The sequence below is a fragment of the Myxocyprinus asiaticus genome, chromosome 32, assembly GCF_019703515.2.
Source record: "Myxocyprinus asiaticus isolate MX2 ecotype Aquarium Trade chromosome 32, UBuf_Myxa_2, whole genome shotgun sequence".
NCBI classification, from domain to species: Eukaryota; Metazoa; Chordata; class Actinopteri; order Cypriniformes; family Catostomidae; genus Myxocyprinus; species Myxocyprinus asiaticus.
Genome location: NC_059375.1, coordinates 32,375,006 through 32,400,850, shown reverse-complemented (window position 1 = coordinate 32,400,850; position 25,845 = coordinate 32,375,006). Strand labels below are relative to the sequence as shown.

At 40.6% G+C, this 25,845-nt stretch overlaps 1 protein-coding gene across 2 annotated transcripts in view; it reads right to left on the bottom strand.

The window, feature by feature from the left end:
- Window positions 1-9,409: 9,409 nt before the first annotated feature.
- Window positions 9,410-25,845, bottom strand: part of LOC127422981 (RNA binding protein fox-1 homolog 3-like) — a 624,242-nt gene continuing 607,806 nt past the window's right edge. Inside the window, exons 17-18 of one of the 2 annotated variants that reach the window (XM_051666938.1) lie at window positions 20,091-24,124; window positions 15,462-17,630 (exon numbers count right to left, since the gene is read on the bottom strand). In XM_051666938.1, coding sequence (XP_051522898.1) covers window positions 24,080-24,124 — 45 coding nt within the window. In that variant the 3' untranslated portion in view covers window positions 15,462-17,630; window positions 20,091-24,079. Of the gene's footprint in view, window positions 13,647-15,461; window positions 17,631-20,090; window positions 24,125-25,845 lie in introns of those variants that run through there. The other variant, XM_051666939.1, reaches the window with a different exon arrangement.

Genomic DNA, 25,845 nt, shown 5'->3' with positions numbered 1-25,845 from the left:
GATTTATGTCCAGATACAATGGTAGTGTCAGAGGAGACATTTTTGCTTCGTTCAGCCCATTTCTCATTAAGCAGACTGAATGTATCTTAGGGGGAGAATTCACATGAAGGTTAAAATGAAATGAAAGCAGGCAATATTACCCACTACCCTGCACAAAAAAATACACAGTCTGTATTTTTCTGCTCTCTGCTGAATGCTGGCAGTAGATCAGCAGTGTTGCTGTGGTGTGTTTGCGTCGGGATTTGGAGACCTGTAGACAGAGCACACACGGGGAACAACCATGTGTTTGCTCTTGTGTCTGGAAATCTGTGTGTGTGCGTGTGTGTAATGCTGGACAGTGCAGTTGTGATGGCAGATTAGTGAAGTGTGAACCCAGAGGTGGGCAGACAACAGCTGACCTGCGTTTAATGAGATCCACTAGCAATGGAGCAAGTGCTGAGTGTGTGTATCTGTGTTTGTGCTTGTTTGTTTGATGACTGAATGCTCCCTCTTGCTCCCATCGAGTCCTAAGTAAATATTTACTCTCATTTGAGGCTGTAATCTTAGCCTTGTCTCCTGATACATTCCCTCCATTCCTATGATTCTCCCTTGATATTTCTTCATTTCTGTGGTTTTGCTTGGCTTGGCCTCACTGCTGTTTTTCGGTTGTAGTCAGGTAAAAGTGAGAAGATACAATGTGAGGTAATTCTTAGATTCAACACCATGATGAGAACTTGAACTTGAACAGTTGAACTGGTCATATTAAAGGTTTACGGCACCAAACATAATTTTGTGGTTGATTAGATCAGTGGTTTTAAAATCAAGTACTACCTCTGATCAAATTAGACCACCCAGTACCACATAGACCACACCTTTCAAAAGCCATTGAAAATCCTCATGACCAATGTGGCCAGTATGGACCTGGGCCCAGTTAAGAAAATCCTAAATGACACTACGCTTACAAATATATCTAAGGGGTTTCTTGTATCTCCTTGTTACATATTTTGTATTGTTGGTTGGTTATATTATTGTTCCCTATCTGTCACTCACTCGACGTTGTGTCGATGTAGTGACACTAGGGGTCACACTTGGGAGCCCGAGACACCTCTAGTCTTTGATAAAAGGCCAATGAAAATTGGCGAGTGGTATTTGCATGCCACTCCCCCAGACATATGGGTATAAAAGGAGCTGGTATGCAACCACTCATTCAGATTTTCTCTTCGGAGCCGAACGGTCATGCTTACTGAGCTGAATATTACTGTTCATTCACCTCTGCTGGATCTGACGGCGCATTTCAGTGGCTTCTCCCTGCTCTGCACTGGTGCACTGCAGAGAACGCCCCTGGGAGTATATTTTCTGAAAGAGGTTTTTCTCCTCTAAAAGAGTATATATTTCTCTAAAAGAGCGGCACACACGGAACGTCTTTTTAAAGACGTGTCTTTTTAAAGATGCCTTTCCGATTGTGTGTTATTCCTGGTTGCGGTCCTTATCTCTCAACTTTGGATGGTCATGATCGCTGTCTTTCGTGTCTGGGTGCAACCCACACGGAAGCAGCTTTTGTGGATGGTTCATGTTCTCACTGCGAGAACATGACCATGGCAACGTTGCGGTCGCGGCTTGCTTTTATAAGAAAGCAAGCCACCCCAGCGGCTCCCCGCCTCGGTCCTTCTACCTATGGGTATGAGGCCAGCGTGGCTAGCAATGGGGGTGATTTGGGGACCCCAATGGGATCGTCTCCACCGGGTATCCCCCCGCGGACCTCCCATTCCCCAGCACGCTCGTCTGCCCCAATTGCCCAGTCACAGGCTGATGCCGAAATGATGGATATGCTTTCCCGGGTGGCCGCGAGCGTCGGGTTAGAGTGGAACCCTCCGCTCTCCCCTGAACCCTCGCGGCTTGATGACTGGTTCCTGGGCTTGCGGCGCCGCTCAAAGCAGCCACGCCCCGCTCCAGTACCATTCTTCCCGGAAGCGCACGAGGAGCTGACGAAGTCGTGGGAGGCACCTTTTACTGCCCGGCCCCGATTCCGCAGTTCCCCTGCTCTCACTACCCTTTAAAGCCTACAGCACTGCTGGACAAGCCGCCTCTGCCCTGCACGCCATGGCTCTCCTGCAGGTCCACCAACCCAAGGCGTTGAAAGAACTGCACAAGGGTAGTTCCGCCCAGATTTGATGCAGGAACTGCGCTCGGCGACCGACCTTGCTCTCCGAGTGACAAAGGTCACGGCACGGGCTCTCAGGCGGACGATGGCCACACTAGTGGTCCAGGAGCGCCACCTTTGGCTCAACCTTGTTGAGATGGGCGAGGCCCCCATTTCCCAGGCAGGCCTATTCGGTGACACTGTCGAGGACTTTGCCCAGCAGTTCTCGGCGGTGAAGCAGCAGACGGAGGCAATCCGGCACATCCTGCCCTGGCGCGGCTCAAGATCCCGCACCCCATCTGCTCATCGCCAAGGGCATCCCCCTGCAGTGACTGCACTGGCTCCGCTGCAGCCCGCCCCTTCGGCCCGGCCCTGGCATGGAGCCCACCGCAGGAAGCAGATGCCACCCGTCTCACAGCTGGCACCTAAGAACCCACGGAGGTCCTCAAAGCGCCCCTGAGACGGGCGACCCAGGGACGAGGGAACCCACTCACGTGGAGCTGGTTAAAAGACCACTCCATCCCCCGGTGGAGGGCCGGGCGGAAAATCTTTTGTTGCCTTTTTGTTTGGTTTCACCGCATGCCAAAGTGGCTGTGGTACCCAACAGTTCAGCAAAAGAGCAGCTTCCTTCCTCCCTGGGTCACATACCCGGTGTGCACGGTCGTCACCACGACTACCGTCCACGGGTTTTTTCTTGCAGGATTGGCACTCCAGCGGTGGCCTTTCTGCCCCTGAGCACCCAGCTGTGGCACACAGCCACCCCTGATGTAGCAGTCTCCATGGGTTACGAGGACAGGCCTCTTCCTCCCCTGTCCCAGGCTGTTCCAGGGGTGGTCACAAGGAGCCAGGTAAGTGCTTCGATGTTCCTAGACTCAGCACGGCCACGACATGGTGTGGCACCTTGAGCTCTGCCCTGCCGCGAGGCCCCACCTGCTGGTACATCCTACGACGTTGTCCCCTTGGTCCCCCTTGTGCGGAACTTGGACGCGTGGCTCGCACTTTCCAATCCGTCACGATGGCTGATCCGGACTGTCCGACTCCGCTACATGATTCAGTTCGCCAGGCGCCCGCCCAGGTTCAGCGATATTCACTTCACTTTGGTCATGAGCGAAAACAGAGATCGCGCGGAGATCGCTACCCTCCTACGAAAGGGCGCGATAGAACCTGTCCCTCCAGCTGAGATGAAGAAAGGGTTTTACAGCCGCTACTTCATTGTACCGAAAAAGGGCGGTGGATTGCGGCCAATCTTGGACCTGCGTGTACTGAACCGGGCTTTACACAGACTCCCGTTCAAGATGCTGACGCAAAAACGCATTCTGGCGAGTGTCCGGCATCGAGATTGGTTCGCGGCGGTAGACCTGAAGGATGCGTACTTCCACGTCTCGATCCTTCCTTGACACAGACCCTTCCTGCAGTTTGCAATCAAGGGTCAGGTGTATCAGTACAAAGTCCTCCCTTTCGGCCTGTCCCTGTCTCCTCGTGTCTTTACGAAGATCGCAGAGGCTGCCCTTGCCCCGTTAAGGGAGATGGGCATTCGCATTCTCAACTATCTCGACGACTGGCTAATCCTAGCTCACTCTCGAGACATGTTGTGCGCACACAGGGACCTGGTGCTCTCATACCTCAGCCGACTAGGGCTTCGGGTCAACTGGGAAAAGAGCAAGCTCCTCCCGGTTCAGAGCATCTCTTTTCTCGGTTTGTAGTTGGAATCAGTCTCCTTGACGGCGCACCTTACGAATGAGCGCGCTCAGTTGGTGCTGGCCTGTTTAAAGGCGTTCAAACAGAAAACAGCGGTTCCACTGAAACTTTTTCAGAGGCTCCTGGGGCATATGGCATCCTCGGCAGTGGCCACCCCGCTCGGGTTGATGCATATGAGGCCGCTTCAGCATTGGCTCCAGACTCAAGTCCCGAGATGGCCATGGTGCCACGGGACACATCATGTGGCCATCACGCCGGTCTGTCACCGTCTTTTCAGCCCTTGGACCGACCTCTCGTTTCTATGGGCAGGTGTTCCTTTAGAACTGGTCTCCAGGCGCGTCGTGGTCACGACAGATGCCTCCAAAACAGGCAGGGGCACTGTTTGCAACGGGCACGCAACCGCCGGCCTCTGGACGGGTCCGCGACTGCATTGGCACATCAACTGCCTCGAGTTATTGGCAATTCTGCTCACCCTGCGGATGTTCAGGCCGTTTATCCAGGGCAAGCACGTGTTAGTTCGGACAGACAACATGACAACGGTAGCATATGTCAACCGCCAAGGCGGTCTGCGCTCTCGTTGTATGTCACAACTCGCCCGCCGTCTCCTCCTCTAGAGTCAGCAGCACTTCAAGTCACTGCGAGCCACTCACATCCCGGGCAACCTCAACACTACAGCGGACACGCTGTCATGGCAGGTTACCCTCAGGGGAGAGTGGAGACTCCATCCTCAGGTGGTCCAGCTGATTTGGAGTCGATTCAGACGGGCACAGGTGGACCTGTTCACCTCCCAAGAATCCTCCCACTGCCCGCTCTGGTACGCCCTCACCGAGGCTCCCCTTGGCATAGACGCCTTGGCACACAGCTGGCCCCCTGGCCTACACAAATATGCGTTTCCCCCAGTGAGCCTGCTTGCACAGACCCTGTGCAAGATCAGGGAAGACGAGGAGCAGGTCATCCTGGTAGCACCCTACTGGCCCACCCAGACATGGTTCTCGGACCTCACGCTCCTCGCGACAGCTCCCCCTGGTGAATTCCCCTGAGGAAGGACCTTCTTTCTCAGGGACGGGGCACCCTCTGGCACCCGCGCCCAGACCTCTGAAATCTCCATGTCTGGCCCCTGGACGGGATGTGGAAGACCTAAGCGGTCTACCACCCGTGGTGGTAGATACGGTCACTCAGGCTAGGGCCCCCTCTATGAGGCGCCTGTATGCCTTTAAGTGCCGTCTGTTCGCTAAGTGGTGTTCTTCCCAACGCGAAGACCCCCAGAGATGCGCATTCGGATCAGTGCTTTCCTTCCTGCAGGAGAGGTTGGAAGGGAGGCTGTCCCCTTCCACCCCCGTTGGGTAGGATCTACCTTGAAGACTCTCCACATGGTCGGAAAGACCATGTGACGTATTTTTCCACTTAAATATCCCCCCCTCTCTTTGGGCAAGGTGTGGTCTCCGCTGTGTCTTCCCCTTGGGAGGGACACCCCCCGACTAGACCTGGCGGCCCAGTCGGATAATCCCCCTTCTTTTTTAGGGAGTGGAAAAAGAGAAGGGGAAAAGAGGCCACGACTGAATTAAGCCTGTCTCTATCTTTTGGGTAGTCGACTTGTCCCCAAAGGGCCGTTCGACACTCATAACTATGTCGACCTGGTGTGCTGGCTATGAGGCACACAGTAGTCTGCCCACCACACACCGCCAGTTCACGTAACACAGTTCAGCCAATTGTGGCGTTTCGTATAGGGACCCCTAGTGTCACTACATTGACACAACGTTGAGTGAGTGACAGATAGGGAACGTCATGGTTACTTGTGTAACCTCCGTTCCCTGTTGGAGGGAACGAGACGTTGTGTCTCTCCTGCCACAACGCTGAACTACCCGCTGAAATGGCCGGACCTTATATCGGGTCCTCAGCATAAAACCTGAATGAGTGGTTGCATACCAGCTCCTTTTATACCCGTATGTCCGGGGGAGTGGCATGCAAATACCACTCGCCAATTTTCATTGGCCTTTTATCAAAGACCAGAGGTGTCTCGGGCTCCCAAGAGTGACCCCTAGTGTCACTACACTGACACAACATCTCGTTCCCTCCATCAGGGAACGGAGGTTACACAAGTAACCATGACGTTATATTATTAGGTTAAAGTAAATGAAAAAGACAATGTCTAAAAGCGCAGAAGATAAAAGATAGTTTATCAAATAAAACCCTAACCCTAAGTCTTTTTTAAAATTATTATTTAATATTTTTTATTTTTATTTTTATTTTTATTTTCAGAGTGAACCACTAGATTTGACCATTTGACAATATCTTGCAAATTGATCATTTTGTAAATGTGATTTACGATTGGTCACTTGCTCAGTCAGTCTGTTCTAATCCTGATTTTCGCAGGATCACAATGGAAAAAGAAACCATAACTTTGTCAACGAGCTTGAATCGGTACAGAATGGCAAGTTTCAGCCATGTTAACCGTTCGGCCCGGTGGTGAAAAAGCACCTTTTGGTTTGTCGGAAGCCTTTGCAGGTCACGTGACTGTTTGAGGAATTAAGTGCACCAACAGCATCAGGATGCATTCTTGACAGTTGGAACGGTCCGTCAGATAGGGAGCGGCATCGTAAGATACTACTGCTCAATTTAAAATGAGAAATGGGTGAACATCTCGTCTGCTGGGTCTCAGTATATCCCTGCCTCATGACAGAAACCACATTACAGCGTCGAAAAAGACCCTTTTAAATAGGAGGGATTTATTTTGTGGAATGAATTACAAGTATAATTAAAGCTTTAATCTCCTTTTTCCCCTTTAACAAAACAATTTTGTACAAACCCAGAGAAGCAATCCAAAATTAATTTACCGCACCAGTGATTAGTATTAATGCTTTGCCATTTTTTTCCTCTTCCATCACTTGCCTCTCTCTTGCGCCACGCTCAGATAAAAGGATATGGCCTGTTGTTACATGTGATATTCATGTATAATTAACACAAGTCTAGAAGAGCACATGGGGGCAAGCGGGCATGTACTCTTAATAGCTTTTACCCTGGGAACAGCAGCTTTTGTCTCCAGTTGGCAGGCTTAGGAGAGTGTCTGAAACTTTGCTTGTCAAGCCTGTCATTGGATGATCATGAATGGATGATTTCTATACAGGGGAAGGGTGACAGTGGGTTTTACTTGATTGGACACAGAATTCCATATAGAGCTGTTTTTACTGGTTTTATAGCAGGAAGGTTTGAAAAAATGTCTAGATGTGTTCTGTCCCTTGGGTCTTTATACTGCTATATGGTTGAAGTGTTGTGCCATGATAAAACTTATATTTGTAGAGGTGTGTGAGCTCAAGTATGAATTTCCTTTTTTTTTTTTTTTATGACAGATCATAGTGACTAAAAAGTGATGAAAAATGTATTTCTCAAAGGTTACTTTGTATGGAGATTTAATGTATTTCTCAGTTTTGGTTCAGGCATCAACTTTTTTCAGATACTTCTAAAATTCCTTTCTAGGAAATAAAAATAGACAATTGTTGACATACAGTAAGAGTTTAGAGCTATAAAATTAATGTGGATAGAATAGCTCAAATAATTTGGTCTAGGGAGAATTTGATGAGAACTGACATTTTTGAGTTTTGATTGCAGATTTTAATATCTTAGCAAAACTGAGTACTGGAGTCTTTTTCTCAGAAGTAGAAGCCCTAAGTAAAAGTCTACATCTGCTCTCAATTTAAAGGGATAGTTCACCCAAAACTGAAAATTCTCTCATAATTTACTCACCCTCATGCCATCCCAGATGTGTATGTTTTTCTTTCTTCTGCTGAACACAAAAAAGATTTTTGGAATGATATCTCAGATCTGTAGGTCCATACGATGCAAGAGAATGGTGGCCAAAATTTTGAAGGTCCAAAAATCATATAAAGGCTGCATAAAAGTATTCCATAAGACACCAGTGGTTAAATCCATATCTTTAGTAATGATATGAAGGTGTGGGTGAGAAACAGATCAATAAGTCCTTTTTTACTTTAAATTCTCTTTCCTGCCCAGTAGGTGGCGATATGCACAAAGAATGTGAATCACCAAAAACAAAAGAAGAATGTGAAAGTAAAAGTGGAGATTTATAGTAAAAAAGGATTTAAATATTGATCTGTTTCTCACCCACATCTGTCATATCGCTTCTGAAAACATGGATTTAACCACTGGAGTCATATGGATTACTGTTGTAATGCTGCCTTTATGTGCTTTTTAGACTTTCAAAGTTCTGCCCACCATTCACTTGCATTGTATGGACCTACAAAGCAAAGATATTCTTCTAAAAATCTTCGTTTGTGTTTATCAGATGAAAGAAAGTCATACACACCTGGGATCGCATGAGGGTGAGTAAATGATGAGAGAATTTTCATTTTTGCATGAACTATCCTTTTAATATCATTGCAATCTGAGAAACAGTTAAGATATTATGGAGATCTTATTTAAATTTTTCTCTACTTTGCATTTCTATTTCAAACAGGTAGAGACCCGCTTCATTCTTTGATTACAAATCAATAAATTGGCATGCAAAAGAGACAAAGAGACAAAAATAAAAGCTGTATGCTTTTGTCCTTCCAGGACAGTCTTCTTATTTGTTTTCTATTTTTTCTAGCAGATCCTCTGGTGACCTCAAGAAGAGGTGAGAAGTCCTCTTTGATTGGACGAGACTTTCCATAGCCTGTGTAATGAGGGAATGACAAAGTACTGCATCATGAGATCAGTGTTGGTGGTGGAAAACTGTTAGTTAGCCTAGGTATGTAAACATCTTTGTGCTGTTTTGTAGGGTGCAAAAGGGGATGGATGGTGTGATTGCTTTGTGTAGGTAAATGATTGTTGTGGAGATGGACACAACCACTTTGTCTTGTGGCCCTTGGGGAACAAAAGACAAATTGGTCTAAACTCCCATCATCCCTTTCACTCTCAGTTCTACACACTGACAGTGATACATATAGAGCAGCTTCGACGAAGACTCGAGTCAAATATATTTTGGCGAGAAGGGTTTATAAAAGGTCAGAGGCTACTTTAAGATGGAACATATGTTCAGACAGTCCATGTTTAATATTGGATATGCTGCATTTAAGGACTGTTCAGTAGCAAATATTTGAAAAAGGAGAAAAGGGAGATGCTGATCTGTGTTGATAGACAAACTTCACAGTTTGAACTTTAATCAAGGTGATTCTCTTTTTAGATTTGGACAGAATATATCTACTAAATAGAATTACATGTACATAGAACCAGGGTTCGTAGATGGGGGTCTGTGTACATATAGACTTTACAATTTTTTCTTTATATTTCAAGAAATTCCTATATGTATAGTTAATTTAAAGCGCATTCAAAACAATATTTTATATCATCTGAAGTTGAATAAAACCACCATTAAACAAATATAAATCTATCATTGTCAGACAATAAAGTGGTGCAAGGAATCCAGGACATGCTAAAGGATGTAAAGCTAGTTCATAGAGAAACCTGGTCAACATTAGTTTAACCCATTCAACATTATTCAACAATGTGATATAAAGTATGTTCAGCGTACATGCAGTGTACACAGAGAATGTTTAAGCCAGATGCCATATACAACTTCAGAGCTTTGAGTCTCTGTTATTGAAGAAAGAAATATTTATTTATAACCATATTAATCATGATAGTAATAATAATAATCATAATCATAATAATATAATGATTCATTAATAAACAATACTGGTTGTCTGAAGCACATTGGATGCATACAGAAAGAAAACTGAAATTTAGAGAGTACAGAGCCAGGACAGCAGAAGTTTAGTCATCTCATTTTAAATAGAATAATTTATAATGGTTTCTTTTTTCTTTACTTTTTTCCCTTTTACTCGTATGTACTTGGAACAACTTCAAAATTCGAAAGAAAGACAAACATAATTAAAAAACAAACAAACAAAACAAAAGCGAATAATTAAATTAGATTTGTTGCTGCGTTGAGCTTGCGTTGCACATGAAGTGATCCTTTTTCTAATATAATACATTTTATATTGAGATGACAGAGGAAGTAGCTTTTGTATATTTTCAGTAGAAAACAAAGGGGCTAGAAGCACACATACACACTCTCAAACACACACTCTCTTTAAATGGAAGTAACTATCACTGAGACATCTAACTCAACTTCCATTCAAACTTTTGTGCTTCGGGGATCTGGCAATGACAATGAGGGAAATCAGGTTGGCAGGAGTTAATTTTTTTTCTTTTTTGTGTGATAAACTGGGTTGGGATAAGCATTTGCCAGGATAAGTTTGTCGTTTCCATTGGCATGGTTGTATTTGAATGAAGTTCAAGGGAACTGAAGCTGTGCAGACAGTAGGTCAACTGCATAGCTGGTCTTAAACCTTCCCTAATATCTGGAGCAAATGACCAGTATCGTTTGGAAGGATGTTTTGGATGAGGGAAGAAGTGGCAGATACATGCGTTTCTTGAGTTTCAGAGAAGAGACTATAAGCAGACTACAGTTTGCATTGGTTCTCTGCTTTGGGTTGAGGAAGACGGTGAATGGCTTTGGTGCTCAGGTAAATGGGATTTGCGTGGTTTGATAGAAAACAGAGCATAGGGAAGACAACAAGCCAAAGAATACAGAGCAAAAGCTGATATATACCTCATAGCAGGGTTGAAAAAGGACATGTAAACAAGTAATGTCACATACGGACTAAAGCAAAGAAATAAACCCAGAGGTCTCGGATCTCTGTAGAATTGACATCTTTTTGTTAGGTTGTTCAGTCACAGTCTCTTCCAGAGCAGAATCCGGTGCTCGGTTTATAGTGTCCCTGAAACAACGCATCTTGGCCACAAAAGCTCCCATTCACCACGGCTAATGCATCACTAACCAACTGACTGGTGAACGGATGCCTCCAATCTCAAGAAAATGGTTGTCTTTGATGATCCTTTAGGTAACAAAGTAGTACAGTTGTTGAGATAGGAGTCACCAGCTTTGTAGAAAATAACGTTTTGTTCTGAGAGGAGAAATGCAGCACAGAGGAGTAAGATCATTATCTATGGAAGGGAACACATCGGTTCTGTCATGTAACACCTGAGTCCAAGGAAGCACATGATTTTGCAAAGCTTGGGAATGCTGTCTGTAGAGGTGGATTGTTTATATGTTTACTAAATGTAAGATTCCTTCTCACTGAACCAAAACACACTGTAAAAAGTGAAAACGTGCAGTTGGTAATTTATGGAGCTATTTCTACTTGATCTCACCCTTAAAAAATACTTTCGTATGTAGTCATGTTGATTCAGTCATATTAAAGGGGTAGTTTACCCAAAATTCATTTACTCACCCTTATGTTGTTCCAAGCCAGTATGAATTACTTACTTGAATACAAATGGAGATGATAGGCAGAATGTTAGCCTCAGTCACCATTCACTTTCATTGTATATATATATATATATATATATATATATATATATATATATATATATATATATATATATATATATAAAGGGTAAATGGTGACTGACATGCAGAAGACACAATCTCCTTTTTTTGTTCCACTGAAGAAAGACATAAGGGTTTGGAACAACGTGAGGATGAGTAAATGATGACATTTGAGATGTTACCACATGAAGCACATTTTTAGGTTACCAAACAAAACATTTTACAGTGTATTGTTTTCCCAAGAAATCAACCATATTTCACATCAATAACATATTCCCATTTTTTTTTTTTTTTTTTTTTTTTTTACACATATTATAGAATGACACCTCTTGACAGGAGACTTCTGAATGTGGGTCCAATTGCTCGCCATTTGCATCAAGGAAAATAAAAAAAATATCTCCGATAGAAATCAAAGAGCATAATTCCGCTCTGGTTAGAACATGTCATCTGTAAACCATTATCAGACTCATCCAATCATTTTATGTCTTTCTGTCATTGTCCTACAGGGTCAGTTTAATGACCATTGGTTAACTGGAGTGCTCCTGTTATAAAAGAGAGGTGTCCGCTGGACTGTGTATCCATCAGGTCCATCTTCAGAACAAAGACTTGCTTTACCATGTCCACACATTTACAAAGTACTGCTTATAAAACAAAACCGTATGTAAAAGGTTGAATTACATTCAATAGCTGAACCAAAGATACAGACAAATGGAAACAACACCACACAAGTGAAAATCTCCCGGTACTTGCATAAATTGCCGCCAAAAAAATAAACCTGGACCACCATTGAAAATGAAAAGATACAATCCTCTTGAAAGGTCGCAAAGTCACAAATAGATATATCCATATATAAATGTTTTTCATACTGGTAATACAATAATACAACATTAGTAAATGGCTACAATCGACGTTTGACCAGGCTGAGCAGCATGTAATTAGTACAACGTTGAAATATATAAGGATGTCACTGAAATGGAGCTCGGTAGAAGTATAAAGGTAACAGATCTTTACTGAAACTTTGCTCACAAACCCCATGACCAAAACGCTGCTCGTTTCACGTCGTTTTCCACCTTGCAGCGGGCGGGAACCCATTTCCAAGATGGATAGCGAAACTCCTGTGACAATACCGAGCAGACAGCTCCAATTTTCTTAATTTGTAGCCCCCTGACACCACATACAAAAGTGTTTACTACACAGCACGGCCACCTCCACAACACTACAATGAAATGCTTTTTGGTAGCTCTGGGCTCTTGGGCTGCTGCACCCAATGAGACTCTATAAAGCCCCTTTCAGCCCATAACTGCCTCAAACTCCCCACCTCCCCCCCCAAACTCACATCCTCACACACAAGCACACACACACACACACACAAATCCTTGTAAAACCTGCACCTGTGTTTCACCTCATTGGGCCACTTTATATTGTGCTACATACAACAGAGGGATGACAGCGTCTTGAGAACTACTGGTGCCCCCCTTTCCTACTTTGAGACTGTCTGTTGTCAACTGGGATTTGTTGGTATATTTACATTGTCTTTGCTTGTCCCATTCAATATGACACTTGAATAGCTTGATAAAAGACCTTCACAACATTGCAACCTGATGTTGTTGAGTTATGTCATTGTTCATAACATTTCTGTAAAGTGGATCTTCTGACGGAAATTTGGAGTCCCATGCAAGTTCGTATGCCTTTATTTTACATCTAGACAGGATGGTTAGAAAAAGGATATCTCACCACCCATACATTAGCGAATAAAGGCCTTTGACATTTTCCCAAAGAAGCAATGCAGCTCAATAGGAAGTTGAACCCATAAAATCCTGCAAATGGAAGACCCATCCGTGCCATACTCAAGGGCTTTGGATGAAAAGGGGCCACATGGAATCGTGTCTATTGGGCCCTCAGCCTCTCCGCTGCCCTCCTTGACCCACCCATCCTCTAGACGCAGGCAGGACAAGGAGGTCTACATTGGGAGGGGGGTAGGGGGTGTGAAGGAACAACACGTACACCCCCCACCCCCCCTCCAGCGCTAATTCATCACTCTGTTGCTATTGAGTTTTTTTTATTTTCTTCATTTCTCTTTTATAACATATTTATACATACATATATATCGCTATATAGATATATACACTCATCTTTTCGTCTTTTTGAAACCATAAACTTAAAAAAGTTTAGAAAAATAAAAAGTTTTATGATGACCTCTCCTCTTCTCCGAAAGGCTGTCCCAGGTGAAAGCTAACCCCACTTCCCATCCACAGCTTGGCTGTGTCAGTCTCGTGTCCCCACAGAGATATATAATGCCTTTTCCTGACAGCCCCGGTGTAAGGATTTCCTCTTCTTTATGTATGTTTTTTTTCATTGACACTCTTTTCTTCCTTTATCATTTTTATCCTTTTTAGCTGATGTCCATCTCTTCTCATTTATCTTCTTTCTTTATATTTACTATAAACACAAAAGAAATAATAAAAATATGAGTCAGTCTGCATTATAAGATATAAAGCTGCATGCAGATTGCACTTGGCATGCACATAGAGTGGGGTACAAAATTCTGAGGACACTAGTGGAAATGCTTCTATTTTGCATTGTTTTTCTTTAATTAAATGCATGTTTTTTATTTTTATTACAACTTATACTATCAGCAAAACAACTTGAGTGAAAAGTTGAACTAAAAATGATACAGAATTGTAATGTCCCTATTTTGCGTAAATGACAGAATGCACTCGAGCTGGCATGGAATGAACAATTTGTGTAAAACCTGATCCATGTTATTCCAGCATGATTCCAGCATGACTTAACATGGTGAATGTCACAAATTTGATTATTTGATAAGTGACCTAGAAACAGTGCAGAACATTTTACACTATAACATTTCTTTGTTTTACATTTTTCAAATTCCTAAAACTGTTTATTTCCAGGTTTAAACGAGATTTTCAATCCCATATCTTAGACTTTTGGACCCCACTGTATTAACTATAAGAAACTAATTAAGCCATAAACATGCAAATCACGTAGCAAGAAAAACCTATTCTGATTACATTATCTTCCATGCACCACCAGCTCAATATCAGAAACAATCCTTGGGTGTAACACTAAACACACATTGTGGAATTATCTCCCAAATCCTGGATTAGAGTAACTGAAGTGAAAATACGGCTCAGCGGGGAGAGCTTCCGCAAAATTTTCTGCATAATGAGACGACCGGATTGATCAGAGGCTTGGTGGTTGCCATGTAGAGTACAAGGAGGCTGAAAAGACGTCCACTGGACAGGAAAGGCAAAGGAGAAAGGGAGGGAAAGAGAGGAAGAGATCCGGGTATCCTGGGGGCTTTCGTCTCGACAGAAGCTCTCTAATTCAGGGAGATGTGGTGCCGTGTGGAGGAGCCTCAGAAGAGCGAGCGGGCCGACTTTAATTTTAACATGACTTTGTAGTTCTTTGCCCATCCCTGGAGGAGCACACAGATGTGCTTTGGCATACTGATCATGCCCAATGATGGGCTTCTGTTCTCTGCTTGGGGCGTATTATCTCTTGAACAGACATGAGAGGCTCCTTGAGTTTTTGCTTGACAAACACGAACAGAAATAAACTGAGGGAGACGTGATAGAGCTGCAGCGGAGAAACTTCTGGTGGGCAGCCATGCCGACGAAAGCCAAACATTTTTGGCAACATGATACATGCTAAGCCCCCTTATTCAACATTTACATCTTGTCAACTGCACAGTAAAGACCCTCTTTGTAAGAGGAGTAACATATGACAAAACTGACAGCATGTGAAAACTTCTTTGTATTTTGATAAATAAATAAATAAATAAATAAAAAAATACAATGAATATGAGAATTGAAAATGATAAATATTACTAAATAGTGACAGATAAATCTGTCAGGCTAATAACAATGTCATTGATAGCTTGCACTTTTTGAATTTTCAAATATTTCCGTAAATTTAGATAAAACACTATATAAAATAAATGTTCACTTACTTTTTGCAGTTTTGTACATGCCTTATTTGTAGGGCTGTAATATTATAATTATTATTATTATTATTATTATTATTTTTTCAAGATGTCAATTAATTAAAAATAAAATACAATTTTTATCTAATTAATCGTAAATCAATATTTGCAGAGAAAGGCTTGTTAATTGCATAATTTTCTTTTTTTACGTGTAATTTTTTATATAATGCATCACACTGAATTACACACATTTATTAAATGGACATTCACGTGTATCAACAGTAGAAAAACAAAAAAAGTAAACAGATTATAATTTTTCTTTTATTTAGACACAAAAATTGCTTAAGTATTTGATATTTTTATTTTATGTACATAGCTTTAAGTACTGAATTTTTAGAGTCTAAAAACAAATGGATATATGAGGGCAGAATGTAGTACCAGTCGGGTTTTACCAGATGATGCAATTTGTATAAGCTGAAAATTCCTAACACAATGTACATGAAATGGACAGCAAGTACACATTTAATACTATGGATTATACATATAAAAGATGTTTGCAGTATGTACTCACATACAGTATATTTATATATAGTAATATGTACAAAGAGTACCTTTTTTGCTTATTTTTTTAAAAACATTTTCTAAAAATCCATACAGAAGAAAATTGCACAATGAAACAGCACATCGAATAGACACAATTTTAAATGACTCTATAAAAATGCAGAAAGTTAATGAGATAAGAGAAGATATACAGCAGATGTAATATTAAATTGTGTTATTGCCCAGTTAAGGTCTATTATTGACATAATTCTATGCTATTTCAGCAGTTGTATGGAGCGAAACAGCAGAAGGGTGGCAGAGAAATAAGTAATGCGATTTAGTTTTTTTTTCTCAATTTAATATTTAAATAAATCAAATAAATTTGTAGCTTTAATTCTGTCCTGTTTGCACTCTCAAAAAGACCTCTTAGTAAATTACTATTTGTGCCATCAAATTGGGAGAGATGAAAGATAGTGAAAATCTGCTGCCGGATTGACTGGCCCCTGGCCCAGGGTGCCATCTTACAAATGACTGCATTAACAGAGCTAATTAAACAGGCAATCTTTTAATGGCCCACTGCAGCGTCCATGCAAGACGAAGACTTCCATCTTGTCAATCTGCAAGCTCACACATTCGTTTTGAAGACTGCAAAGTGTCTACTCAGCAGTCATTTCATGCCCAGCCCTGTATTTCCTCTCTCTGCTTTAATGCTGGAATTAAATAAATGGGTGATTGAGTCCTAGTATAGTCTCTTAATTCATTTAATTGGCTGAAATAGAGATGGAAATGCTTAGTAGAGAATATGATCGCCTTTTGCATGAGTTAACTCAATCAGATTCATTTACAATTCTGCATAGATATTTACCAAGAGGAAGCATGGGTTTCATGGTTAAACTAAACAGTTTTACCACTTTTGAGGGCAAACAAAACACAGAACACAATATGTGATTCATTTAAAATTAAATTACCACTATAAAAAAATTACAATCATCCTCAGAACATATCTGGAGAATGCAACAAAGTCAATTAAAATTGTGTCAGCCACATATATGGTCAGAGGGCAGTTTAAATACCTTCCTGCTATTTGGAAAAAGGACATACATTTAAATAGCTCAACAACACACAGCACAGAGTTACTGACTCAGAAACACATTTTGGCATACTATGCTCTCTCCTCTCATCAGAAAAGGTATAAACAAATTTGATTTAAAGCCTGTTATATAATATAAAAATGTTACCACATAGTATTCTTTAGGGTGTATTACGCTTAAAAAAGAAAGACTTTGTATTTTATCTCATATAGATATGTTTTTGAAGTACTCTGTAGTGGCGCTGTTTTCTTCTGCCACACTTGTGTTATTTATGTACTGTTTTTTAATTTTCAAATTTATCAACACCTATAAAGCATTGTTAAATAGGATATAACAATAAAAAGGTAAAGTAAAACAAGAAAGAATATATAATGTCAAAGCTTGAATAGAGAAAACAGAACACATTTGAATGTTATTTACAGTGTATATTAAATACTTTGGGTAGCAAAGATATTCCATTCCCACAGATAACAAGCTTTTGAATTTTGGTTTCTGGTGAGCAATAGTTTGGATGTCTGGTGTTCTGGTTAGCAATCAGGGGATGTTTCAGGAACGTCTGTAATTTTTCTTGGAAGCCCAACCAAACTTGGTATTCTGCCATGAATGGCTCTCACATTTCAAGGCAATTGAAATATGCTCAAAGTTGATTTCTTAAAATGTTATTTATGTTCACAAGAGAAAGAATAAGCAACGAGATGTCGTGCATTACAGTAATCTGACCACTATTAAGGGGTGTTTTTAGATGTGACACAACTTTGACCATGGTAAAATAAAAATGCTTTTATAAAAAAAAAATTCAATAAAATGCGTATTTTATGCACTCACTAAGCACTTTATTAGGAACACCTGTACACCTACATATTCATGCAATTATCTAATCAGCCAATCATGTGGCAGCAGTGCAGTGCATAAAATCATGCAGATATGTGTCAGGAGCTTCAGTTAATGTTCACGTCAACCATCAGAATGGGGAGAAAATGTGATCTCAGCTTTGTTGACCGTGGCATGATTGTTGGTGCGAGACGGGCTGGTTTGAGTATTTCTGAAACTGCTGATCTCAGAATGGTGCCAAAAAACATCCAGTGAGAGACAGTTCTGCGGATGGAAATGCCTTGTTGATGAGAGAGGTCAACGGAGAATGGCCAGATTGGTTCGAGCTGACAGAAAGGCTACGGTAACTCAGATAACCACTCTGTACAATTGTAGTGAGCAGAATAGCATCTCAGAATGCACAACACGTCCAACCTTGAGGCAGATGAGCTACAACAGCAGACCACGTCGGGCACTTTATTAGGACCGTAATGCTCCTGTTCTACCCACTCCGTATGGGACTCGAACTGGCATCTCCGGCATGGGAGGCGGGTGCACTAACAAGGAGGCTAAAGGCTGCAGCCCCTAGCATCAGTCGCTAGTGCACATCTTGAATCCAGGAGAGTGAGGTTTATACACATTGCACAGCTATCTAACAGGTGGCCACCATTACACATAGTGTTACTAATAAAGTGCTAAGAGAGTGTATAATTTGATAAGACATAAATGTTCAATAATTAGTTACATTTATTGGTAACAAGTTATAATAACTTTCATTAATAAATCATTAACAAATATTATATAATGCTTAACAGAGTGTTTCTCAACTGGTGGGTCGCGACCCAAAAGTGGGTCACAGGTCTATTCGAACTGGGTCGCGGACAGCAGGGAAAGAACAATGCCATGGTTCTCCCATTGAAGATTTTTCGGCGGCTGCCCAAGTGATAGCCTATTTAGGACTACCAAGGCAAAAGTAATGATACTCTCTCATTCAGCTAAAGGCTTCTCATCTGCACTGCGATATTTTCGCGGTGCGATTAAAGCTTTAGTGTAATGGAAACTAATGATCTGCTCTGAGCTCTGGCGCAAACGTGCAAAAACCGGGCCTCCCTCGATATTGTGGTGTGCAGACCTCAAAACTGATGTGACCCATTTCAGTTCTAGTGTGACTTTTCGAGTTTAAAGTGTTACAGAGGAAGTCAAGTCGAACCTCCCAAACAGTAGGCAGCCCTGACTTGCCAAACAGCACTGAGGAGGAAAAGAGCAACACAGTGTTATGCGCTAAATTTTTTCATTACACATCATCATCTTTACAAAATTGTTTCATGATTTTACATGAGTAAAAGTAATTGTTATATTTTGACAACATGTTATAGTTTCATATGAAATAATCTAAAGGTAGAATCTATTAGACCTCATTTTATATCAACAGTGGCAGTTGTAGTTAAAGTTTCAAGATGTGTTTCAGCCAGTATTTATTTTTTCATAAATACTATCATTTGTTATTATTATTACTATTATTTAAGACTAGCTACACTGACCTAACTATGGTAATGAGGAGCCTTTCCTCCTGTGTAATATGTATGTTCTATTTGAATGATGTTTGAAATTAGAAACAAACGGGATAATAATGGGCTCATATAAGTAAATATGCTCTTCAATTTTTAAAAGGGGGGAGAGAAAACTTCCTGTCACTTTTGTTGTTGATGTCAACAACAAAATAATGTCACTTGATGCATGTCCTTGTACTTGAAAAACAAGACCAAAACTACGCAAGATAAAAGGAAATGCAAACCAGGGTACATTAAATACAGGTTACGTTTTTACTATGGTGGGTCACCACTTGATTTCCAATGTAAAATCTGGGTTCCGAAGCAAAACCACTAGCTTAACAGATCACAAATGTTATTAAGCTTTCATTTTACATATGACCTTGCACTTTTTAACATCTACAAACGTTTTTTATTTTATTTATTTATTTTTTACGAATAATAAACATTTTAACATAATTAACATTTGAATGCTTACAAATGTTTGGCATTTGTACATACTATAAATGATTAATAAATAAAGTGATTTGTAAAGTTGTGTAAATGCATGACTTTACAGACCTTGGTTACTAATTAGCTTGACATTAATTAATAATTTTTGAACATGAATAGCATTTGAAGCGGTGAAAAATACTAATAATTAAAAATAAAACTGTTAATATAAATGGTTCATGAGCTCATTTATGAAAAAGTTTAATGACATTTGTAAGCATTCAAATGTACAATAACAAACAATCTGTTACTCATTATATAACATTTGTTAAAATTGTCTGATGTTAAAAAGTGCAAGGCCATATGAATGAATAGTATAATATATACTATTCATTCATATGAATGAAAGTTTAATAACATTTGTAAATATTTGAATGTACATTAAATAATGTTTAACAGATCATTAGTTAATGTTAGTTAAATTCATTAGTAAACATTACATTACTATGCACACTGTCTCATACACTCACTGAATGATTTATTAGGAACACTATGGATCTAATAAAGTTCCCGACCTGGTCTTTTGCGGTTGTAGTGCATCCGCCTCAAGGTTCGATGAGTTGTGCATTCTGAGATGCTCCTATTCTGCTCACTATAATTGTACAAAGTGGTTATCTGGGTTACCGTAGCATTTCTGTCATCTCAAACTAGTCTGGCCATTCTCCGTTGACCTCTCTCATCAACAAGGAGGTTCTGCCCGCAGAACAGCCGCACATTGGATGTTTTTTGTTTTTGGCACATTCTGAGTAAACTCTAGAGACTGTTGTGCGTGAAAATCTCAGGAGATCAGCAGTTACAGAAATACTACGCCCGTCTGGCACCAACAATCATGCCGCGGTCGAAATCACTGAAAACACATTTTCCCCCATTCTAATGGTTGATATGAACATTAACTGAAGCTCCTGACCAGTATCTGCATGGTTTTATGCATTGCACTGCTGCCACTCGATTGGCTTATTAGATAATTGCATGAATAAGTAGGTGTACAGGTGTTCCTAATAAAGTGCTCAGTTCATATATATTCTAACTAAATGAATATACATTAACTAATGATCTGTTAAGCATTATATAATGTTTGTTAATGTGTTACTGTTTATTTGTCAAAATGTTCATTGGCCGTTTACGGTTGCCAAGCAATGTAGCAACTTCTGTTAATGTATCGCAGGTGTATGTTACATAATTGAAATTTTACTGCTCCTGGTGTCACCTGTACAATTTCAGTCATTGTTCATCTTTTGCTCCCTAAACAAGTTTTTTTTTTTTTTTTGCCTTTTTTCCCAGAGCAAAGTGAGCAGGAGCCTGCACTAGGGAAGCAAGGACACATTCGTTCATGTGAAATATTATGTTGCTCTGTAGATTTCTCCCTACAAAGGTGGGAAAAAAAGCAATGCATCTAATCTATGTTTTACAATAGGCTGCATGACATTTCACACTTACGGGAGAATGCTGTGTCTGGAGAGGCAGCCACAACAGCTATGGTAATAGACTGAGCACAACGGCTGTGCCACAAGCCCGGCCGGCCTAGTGTATCTCCAAATGAGATCAGTGGTTATTGACTCAATGCTGTTATCTTTAATCTGTGGAGTAAATTACTTTGGATGCTGCCTCTCTACCCTGGTTTCTTTCCCCTTCTCCTATAACTCCACCCTTACAATTCCATTTGAGGGGTGCAGGCTGCTATTTACAGGGCAGGGTGTGTGTTTCTGAGGGGACATGATCAATGCCCTGAGTTACCAGGAAACGAGGGGGGTCCTATTTCACTGTGAGGATTACTACCAACTCTTTCTTTCTCTCAGTTCTCTAAAGGTCTGAAATGTCTTATCACAAGTCCTGTATAAAGTGTTGGGCCACAGGGAAATGTCACCTTGGGGTTAAAAGCTCTCACCTTAGTGTAATGTTGCTTGTCCTTCGAAAGAAGAATTTTTAAAGGGATAGATCACCAAAAAAATAAAATAAAAAAAAATAAAATAAAAAAATGTTTTTTATATTTTAAATATAAATAAACATAATTTTTTTCAGTGGAACACAAAAGTGGATACATGTTTGGCTGAATTTTAGCTACAGTCACTTTTCTCTTTCATTGCACCTTTTCTTCATACAATAAAACTGATTGGGGACTAAGACTAAAATTCAGCCAAACGTCCACTTTTGTGTTCCATGGAAGAAAGAAAGTTATACGGGTTCGGAACAACATGAGGTGGCATAAATGATGACAAAATGTTAATTTTTGGGTGAACTATACCTTTAAGGATTATCTAGATGGATCTTTATGAAAATATATCGCTAGTCTGAGAGCACTACTCTGTTATGGTTATGATGTCCAAGAATTTAGAACAATTAGAAAGCAAAATGATACATTTTCCCTATTCAGCCTACTGTATTTCATGTTAATCATTTTGCAGTTCATTGTAATATTACAAAAATTTCAATATTAGATTTTACGGACATTTTTGTTGATATTTTGTACAATAAAAAATTTTGGTTCTATGTTGGGTAGCCACTTAATGTCTAATGTAAAATTTGGGTTTGGAAGCAAGACCAGTTGAGAATCACTGTTCTAGGGTCAGATTCTACATGTTGAGTATTCACTAATTTCTCCGAAACATGAGGTGTTTGTCCCATTTCCAACTGTTCCCCTGCACATTCACTTAAATCTTCCCATTCTTATTGGGAATTCTAAGGCTGGCCTATCTGCCGCGTACATTTTGGGCTTGACTTATAATGCTCCGAAGATCTATGACTCGGTCACATACTCTCAGAACATAACATGTAACTCAACAGCAAATCAATACCTGAAAATGTTGTTGAGAAAATCATAACTGATACTCTCAGCAAAAAGTGCAGCTTCCCAAGCGATGTGGACCCAGTCTGTATTTTTATATTCTTTTAAATTGAACTAACCATTCCCCATAGTCCGATTTCTCTTATATCTCTGTATTTTTGGTATTTAAATTATATATTAAGAGTCATTTCCAAGCAGACCGCATAGTCCATATTAACATGAGTGCAATGGAGATTTCAGCTCTGAGCGGTAATTGCTCTCCCTGTCATCTCTGTTGTTGCAATGGGATTGTGGACATCTCATCAGCTAGAGGGTGCAATAGACCGTGTAGTGGGGAAGTGTTCTCTCTTTCCACATTACTGCACTGTGTTTATTTACAGAATGTTTTCTGAGCAGCAGAAGCAGCCTTGATTAAGTGTGCGCTCTTTATATGACATCGAACAGATTAAAACTGAAGGAAACCTTTCCGGGGACCTTCGTTCATGAATATTTGCTTTGCTACAGGGAGATGTGTTTGTATACAGGGTTTGTTGAAAATGTTAGTGAAGAAACATTATAATAATATGCATGTGTATTGTTAGATTATTTTGTTTAGTTTGTTATTATTGCCTGTAACTAACTAAAATTTGCATTTGTGAAAATGTTTATTTACCCAGATGTGCTGCATTTATTGCTTTATTAAAAAACAATAATTTTGCGACTAAAATCCTGTATGTAACTGCATTTTAAGCCCATCTGTGGCAATGGAATACTTTTTAATAACAAATATTGAAAAGAACTTAACAGCAGTCTCACTAACTGACATACATTTGCAATCATATAGCCAGCTATTTTCATTGGGTTATAGAACAGTACATAAAAGAGAAAGAGGGCGTGACAGAGGCCACGAGTGACAGAGAATTACTTTAAAAATGTTCTATTAATCAAAGTGACTATCAGTTATAACACTACTACAATATAGTTCAGGTAAACAATCATAGACTCCATAAGAGAAAGCAGGAGCTTTGTAAATTAATGTGTATATCCATATTTCCCTTTGATATTCACTGAAGAAGGAAAAAATAGTAAGGCTATATTAGTACTTTACAGATAGCATATGCATTATAGATTTTTTCTTCATATTCAAATGAATAGCAGTCATCGCCACTTCTAACAAGTGTTTAGTGGACATTTGAGGTCTTTAATGCAAAGACTGAAAAAATATAGCATACGAGTTTAGCGAAATAGCGCTGCTATTGTTTTGCTTAAGTTGCTCATTGCTGTGCCATTTAGTAAGGCAAATAAACCCACTTCCTGGCCCACTCGATGTCCACATAAATCAGCTGAGCTCATGCCCATAAATCCAAGCCGAGACTAAATGAGAAAAGTGACTGGACAGCATCCCCCTCCTCTCTGTCACTCAGCCCCTCCCGTCCCGACCACACTTTTAATACAAACAAAACAGATTCCAAATCAATACCAAAGCAACAGAAATACTGGATAAGTTCAGGTTTGCACACAGGATAAGACGAAGTTTAGCTGAAATGCCAAGAACTCGAGAGTCTGTTCAGGGATGACCTGGAGGCTTTTTGCTCTATTTAGTTTTCCAGGGAAGGTAGAGGTGGTTTGTTTGTTTGTTTTTGTTTGTTTGTTTGTTTTGTCGGGGGATTGATTCTCTCTCTCTAGTAGGGTGTGAAGCGACTGTACCCTCCTCTGTATAGGCTAGCCTGTAACATCAAAGATGAAAAAAAGAGGATCCAATCAGTGTTAAATAGATTCCTTGTGGTGTTACATTTTCTTCCCTTTCTTCATCCTTTTGGTTTTCACCAATTTATAGAAAGAATTTCAAAACGGGTGGGTGTCAGAGTTCAGAGTTTACAGAATTTTATGGTGAGCAACTATAACAGGCCACTACATCCTGCTGGTGGATTTCATCAGGTTCTGTTGACTGTATCGAACCCCTTGCAATAAAGTAAAGCTCTATCATGACTGCGTGCCCCTCTTGTTTATTTGACTATAGAGACATCTAACATGCACTACTTTCTCAGCACTCTCTTTAACCGGACTGCAGTAGTGCCCCATTTGCTCTAGCCAAATAAAAAATAAAAAAAATGAAAAAAAGGCTCAGTAGCCCCTTCTCCTCATCTCCAACCCTGTGCAAAATACACTTTCCTTAAATGCCTTGAATTCTGTTCTAACTGAGAGCAAAGCAAACTAACTTTTTTCCTATCCTCTGAGGGGCTCATTATTAAATGCTTTTTACTTGTGATCTGATGGTCAAATATGATTAAATCATATTCATTTCATTCTCAGCAGGCTCAGTGCAAGTACTGAGGAGAGTTTGACTTGTTTGAGTCGCCACCGGTTTGGTCCTGGCATGAGTCAGAACTCTGAGCACCCACCACGTCCACCTGTGCCCTCAGCGGCCCTCATTGCACCAGAGGAGCTCCGTTCAGGGAGTGAAGGATATTTGCTATGTCTTAAAGTGGCAAATTGAAGTGTTGAGAAAGGGAGGAAAATTTGAAAAAAGAAAAAGGAGGCAAAAAAGCAACATAGGCCACAGTTTTAATTAAGTAAATGAAGAGGAAAAAAATTTGTCTTAATTAATGAAAGCTTTTAGCTAGCAGCTGCACCGGGGAATTGTACAGTTTTGAAAATCACACGGATGTCGACTTGCTAAATTCCAGTCATTTGTCTTAGGCAGAGTGTTTGTCCAATAAGCCTCATGGGCAGGGGGAGGTGGGTGCGATGGAATCTTTGTTAGTTCTTTTGGACGTTTTCCCTCTATCTCTCGCTTTTCTTTAATCTCCCTCGGCACGCTGCTGCACGCGCTTGATGGTCGTTAATCTTGAGAAAAATCCCAACCAACAGCCGCAAAAAAACTATTCATAAAGAATTTTCTCTTTTTGTGTTCAGATAGGAGTTTTAGAATTTTTCATCTTTGATGTTAGCTGCAAAAGCTAGCTAAAAACAAACATTAACAGGACAGCTATCCCCACATTGATCGAGAGTGCTGATATGCAGAGGAAAATGTCTCATTTGAAAGGGCTTATCAAACCAATGAAGTGTTAGTATGTTGGGAAACCTCCTTGCATTTAATGAGACGCAGAGCGCCCAGGATCCATCTTGATAAATGGTCAAATACACACATATATAGGCTAATGAGCCTAATAACAGTATACATACATATATATCTGTACGCCTTGCATTGTTAGTACAAATGTATACAGGATCCAAAATTAACACTCACCAAGTGGCAAATGCAAGTGGGTAGTTGACGCATAACACGATTCTTGGGCATAAATGTATATTTTAGGTGCTGTGATTGGCACCATTTCTCTTATATTTTCAGTTTTTAAATCACCTTTTTGTGGCACAGTGTGACTAATGAATATTTAAAAGACCAAATGTTACATGTAGTGTCTCAGTTAATTTGGTCATAAAAACT